Genomic DNA, 5,678 nt, shown 5'->3' on the forward strand with positions numbered 1-5,678 from the left:
ATCATTGTGAAAAAATAATAGCTTTTATATGAAACATCTTAACTTATTCTACCTCTTCTTTCTTATACTCCTACTACATTCACCCTTTTAGCCATTGACTCCATTTTTACAATATATTATATCTTTTTATTTTTTTTATTTTTATTATTTGCAAGGCAATGGGGTTAAGTGGCTTGCCCAAGGCCACACAGCTAGGTAATTATTAAGTGTTTGAGACCAAATTTGAATTCAGGTACTCCTGACTCCAGGGCCAGTGCTCTATCAACTGTACCATCTAGCCACTCCTTATTATATCTTTAAATTCAGCTCTCTCCTGTGCTTCATCTATAAAAGCTCCTTCTACCTATTAAAAGCATTATAGCTCTATTAAAAGAGAAGGTTCATATGACTATTATCAGTGTCATTTTTCTATGCAGGAATACATGCAGTGCATCATCATTAAGTCCCTCGTATTTTACCCTTCTCCTCTGCTCTCTATGCTTCACCTAAGTCCTGTATTTGAAGGTCAAACTTTCTGTTCAGCTCTGGTCATTTCAACAGGAGCATTTGAAATTCCCCTGGTTCATTGAAAGCCCATCTTTTCCCCTAAAAGATTATTTTTGGTTTTTCTGGGTAGTTGATTCTTGGTTGCATTCCAAGCTCTTTTGCCTTCTGGAATATTGTATTCCAAGCCCTATGAGCCCTTAATGTAGTTGCGCTGAGTCCTGCATGATCCTGACTGCAGCTCCTTGATATTTGAATTGTGTCCTTCTGGCTGCTTGTAATATTTTCTCTTTGACTTGGGAACTTGGCTTTGATATTCCTGGGAGTTGTTTTTTTTTGTATCTCTTTCCCATGGAGATCAGTGGATTCTCTCAATTTCCATTTTACCCTCTGCTTCTAGGATATCAGGGCAATTTTCCTGTAGGAATTCTTTAAAAATGAGGTCAAGGCTCTTTTCTTGGTCATGACTTTCAGTTATCCCAATAATTTTTAAATTATCTTTCCTGAATCTGCCAGATCAATTGTTTTGTTCAATCACATGTTTCATATTTTCTTCTAATTTTTCATTCTTTTGGTATTGAAGTAATCTATCTTGATTTCTCATAAAGTCATCAGCTTCCTTTAGCTCCATTCTACATCTTAAATATTTGTTTGTCTTAGAGAGCTTTCTTATTTCCTTTTTCATCTGGCCAATTCTTCTTTTTCAAGCATTCTTCTCCCCAATAACTTTTTGAACTGTTTTATGCATTTGACCTAAGCTGGTTTTTACCATGTTATTTTCTTCAGCATTTTTTTGGTTTTCCTCGAATAAGCTGCTGACTTCTTTTTCATGTTTTTCCTGCATCTCTCTCATTTCCTTTTTCAATTTTTCTTCCATCTTCCTTACTTGATTTTCAAAATCTTTTTTGAGCTCTGTCATAGCCTGAGCCTGACTTCTATTTTTCTTGGCGTATTTAGATGCAGAATCTTGTACTTAACCTATCCTCACATTGAATATTTTGATCCTCTTTGGGATCATAGACAAAGTATTTGTCAATTTGTCAATGCAGGTTCCTTTTTTTCCCTTTTATTTATTTCCCCAGCCTGTTTTATTGGGGCACCCCCACATGGAACTCAGTGTGTGAGGCTCTGACTGTTCTCCTGGTCTGTGAATAACCATAAGCACACCCCTCTTCCACAGGGCTGGGTGGGGGTTCCCTGTTCTATGAGGTCCCTAGACTGTAATCAAGGTCTGAATGTGGTCAGAGCCCCAGGGACAAAAGACAAACCTTGGAAGTCTGCCTCTATTCCCTTACCTTTAGTGGGCTGAGCACTCAGGGTGTAGCTTCCCAGAGCCTCCTTCTTGCCATCTACATGGGTCTACTTCAGTTTCCTGCATCTGGGTGTGCTGAATTCCATGGCCACACTGAGTGCCAGTACTATGCTGAGTGCCGTGACCATGCTGAGGGCCTGGGCTTCGCTCTCGCTCTGGCAGAAGTCTTGCTGATGAAATTCTAAGTTTTGCTTTGTGCTCCCTGGATGCATATCAGGAAACTTCTTCTGCTGCTGGGAACCATGGCTCCCAGGTGCCTTGAGGCTGTTCCCAGGAGGCTGAAGTTTCTTCACTCTTCAGGGGCCACCCCTCTAACCCTGTGGAACAGAGTTTTCCCCCTATTTTTAGGTTACCTTGGACTGGAGAATTGCCTCATTGGAGCTTTCTGTGGGCTCTGTCTCTCGAAAATTTAGAGTCGTAATTTTAAGATTTTTGAAAAATTTTGGACAGAGTTCCTAGGAGAAGCTCTTCTCCTGCTGACATCTTGGATCTGCCCCAAAATGTCAGCATTATATTTTCAAGAACAACTTTGAGTAACTGAATCATTTGACTATTAAAAATACTCAACTTCTAAAAGGTGCTCTCTGAATCTCGTGAAAGAATTGATAAATAAAAGTATGAATAGAATCATTATGCATATACGTGTATTGTATTTATGTGTGTGTGTGTGTGTGTGTGTGTGTGTGTGTGTGTGTGTAGAGTGAGGGGTCGGGGGGGAAAGTAATAATAAAGGCAAATTCTAGTATATATTTGAAAAGAAAAGCAATTTATACAAAATTGTAGTTCTATGTACAATTATTTTTTTTATTATTACTATGTTATGGGAATGCTTGTTTTATTCCATTATTTAAAAAATTAAAACAAAATATATTGATATTCAAATTCTTTTTAACCATAAGAATCATCTGCATTTATTTGTATTTTTTCTAGAATAATGATTGAAACCTTATTTGTCCGTATATAATATGATGAGTCAATGAATAGTATGGTGTCAAAAAGGTCATCTGCAAAAATAGATGTGCGTCTTACCTACCATATTTAAAAAAATTCTTTTATCTGATCACTAAATGTGATAAAACCTAGGAATGTTAAATACATTAATATAAATCATGCTACTTCATAAGTAAGTAATGGTCTTTTGGGAAATGGTCTTTTTAAAAAAGTTTTTTGGAGGTACAAATTATACAAGAAATATTTAACAAAGATTTACACAAATGTAGTAAATGATTATAATGTGGTATCTTTCAGAAAAACTACTAATAAGGCACAATGGCACTGTTCAATGATTTTCCATTAGTTTGTTTCTCCCAACTCTGTTATTATTCTTTCCTTGGCATTTATTTACAGAGACACAGACACACACACACACACACACACATACACACACACACACACACACACACACACAACACAAAGACATATATTTTTTTCTGTTGTATGATTTTTTCCAAGTTGCCGGGAAGCTGTCCACTCAGAGGGGGCTGAAAGCCAGAGAACTCTCCAAAAAACCCTGTAAAATACCCGGAGTACTTCCTCCATCTACACACTCCTTCATCCCTGGAGTCTCTCCCTCTAGACTTCCAGCAACCAAGATGAGATATTTCAGTTTCATAGTCACAAGGTTTGAGGAACACGGGGAAGGGAAAATAAAGCCAGATTCTGAGAGGGTTTATCATATTGAAAGTTGAGAAAGCCAGAAATCTTGCTTCATACTCCAAATGATTCAATCATCCCATACTTATTAAACCTTTATTTTATTGGAAGATTTAGCATTCATTTGTAGGCTTCACCTTGGCTTTATAATATTCGATTATTTCTCTGAATTAATCAAGTGTCAGGGACTGTCATTCTCATCCTATATTGAATAGGATAACTCATTGAGGTACTTTTTTTTTCTGGCTGCTTGTTCTTCAAATACCACCCTCTCATCCATCTAATGAATACCTTAGCTTCTCCCCCCACTTTTTTCTGTTAAATAGTTGAAATGTAAAAGTTGAAAAGAGAAGTAAAGAGACAACAAATCTTCTAGAATCAGAGCTTTAATGAAAAGTTCTGAGGTTGTTAGGAAGATAATGGACACTATACAGACCTGTTTAATACTTTGTTTTTGAAAATGACCATAACATCAGCAAAGGAACTGAATTTGAGTGAGGGGGATGTTAGTGCTAAGTCACAATCCTCATGTTCTCCTCTGGAACTATCTGGGTCCTGTGGTTAGATCTGAACTGTAGATGGCCCTGGATTCAAGGCAACCAGGGTTAAATGATTTGACTAAAGTCACTCAGCTAGTAAGTATAAAGATTCTGAGGACAAATTTGATCTCAGGTCCTACTGATTCCTGGGTTAGTGCTCGAACCACTGCACCTTCCAACTGGGCCTTTTTCTTTTTAACATTTCAAGCATTTTTTTTTATTTTATTTAATGTAAAACTATCCTATCTTTCAAATTGTGGCAGAAAATAAAAATATGATTGCCAGAGAAGGGAGTAACTGAATGGAACTCAGAATTACTTAAATATTATCATAAATTCCATGAGAATATTTAGGAATTAGTTATATAAATGATCTTACTGAGAAATGATTTTGAGATCCATTAATTTCCTGAAGGTTTCTTTCACATCTTTGTTCCTTAGACTGTATATTAAGGGATTTAGCATAGGAATGACCACAGTATAAAAAACGGATTCTATTTTGACCACAAGCCCTGTGGTTTTAGAATTTGGAATGCAATAGAGAAAAAGGATGGTCCCATAGAAGATGGTAACAGCAGTCAGGTGGGAGGCACAAGTGGAGAAAGCTTTATATCTCCCACTGGCTGAATGCATTTTGAGGATTGTGACAAATATAAAAAGATAAGATGAAAGGATAATGGTGAGGGTGCAATAAAGACTGAGATTTGCAAAGAGAAAAAGTATTACCTCACTGAAGTGTTTATCAGAGCAAGAAGCTGATAGGAAAACTAAATATTCACATATAAAGTTATTAATGATTTTGGTCTCACAAAAAGTTAAAACAAGAATTGAGTAGGTGAGAAAAGCAGAAGTAATTATGCCCCATGAATATGCTACAGTCACTAGCAGGGAACAGAGTTTGGGGGACATGGAAACTGAATAGAGCAGAGGATAACATATAGCAACCAAGCGATCATAAGCCATCACTGCCAACATGACCATCTCTGTCACCACACAGGCAGTAGCAAAGAAAAACTGTGATATGCATCCCTTGATGGAGATGCTTCTGTCTTCTACAACTAAGTTTTCTATTAATTTCGGTGTTACTATAGTGGAGCAACAGAAATCCAGAAAGGACAAGTTCTTGAGGAAAAAGTACATGGGGGTGTGCAGGTTGGGACTGATCTGGATGATCAAAATCATGCCCACATTCCCCACTACTGCGACTGCATAGATGGTGAGGAACAGGAGAAAGAGGGGAATCTGCAGGAATGGATAATCAGAGAAGCCTAGTAGGATGAATACGACTTCAGAACTCTGATTCTTGTCAGTGCTCACCATGATTTCTGTGGGAAAGAATTGGAAATTGATCATGAGAAGCAAAACATAAATTAAATTGAAGAAAACTATACAGAGTCTCACAGAAATTATTATTATTATTATTATTATTATTTTATGAAGATAAAATAGGAATGTTACAATGTTTCTAATTTAGCACTTATTCTCAAGTCCTATGCATTTGGCTTGAAAAAAATCATGAAGCATGAAACAAGTTAAAGAGTTACATAGAGAATGGTTTGCATAAACAGATGGTTATAAATTCACAGAATCTACCTTAAATTAAACTTTAAGAAAGGTCAGAGGTGAATAAGTCTTGATTCTGTTTCACATAGCAACCTTCAAATTGTGTGTCTGTATACATGCGTTTTATTT

The 5,678-nt window shown here is 36.7% G+C and overlaps 1 protein-coding gene across 1 annotated transcript; it reads right to left on the bottom strand.

The window, feature by feature from the left end:
- Window positions 1-4,361: 4,361 nt before the first annotated feature.
- On the bottom strand, window positions 4,362-5,306 carry LOC141516919 (olfactory receptor 5D13-like). Its single transcript, XM_074227875.1, has one exon. It carries the CDS (start codon window positions 5,304-5,306, stop codon window positions 4,362-4,364), a length of 945 nt encoding a protein of 314 aa, XP_074083976.1.
- Window positions 5,307-5,678: the final 372 nt, after the last annotated feature.

This window comes from Macrotis lagotis, chromosome 3 (genome assembly GCF_037893015.1).
Source record: "Macrotis lagotis isolate mMagLag1 chromosome 3, bilby.v1.9.chrom.fasta, whole genome shotgun sequence".
Taxonomy (NCBI): domain Eukaryota; kingdom Metazoa; phylum Chordata; class Mammalia; order Peramelemorphia; family Peramelidae; genus Macrotis; species Macrotis lagotis.

Bases quoted from the DNA above. Each gene is read 5' to 3' on its own strand.
- LOC141516919 (XM_074227875.1), bottom strand. From the start codon at position 5,306: ATGGTGAGCACTGACAAGAATCAGAGTTCTGAAGTCGTATTCATCCTA.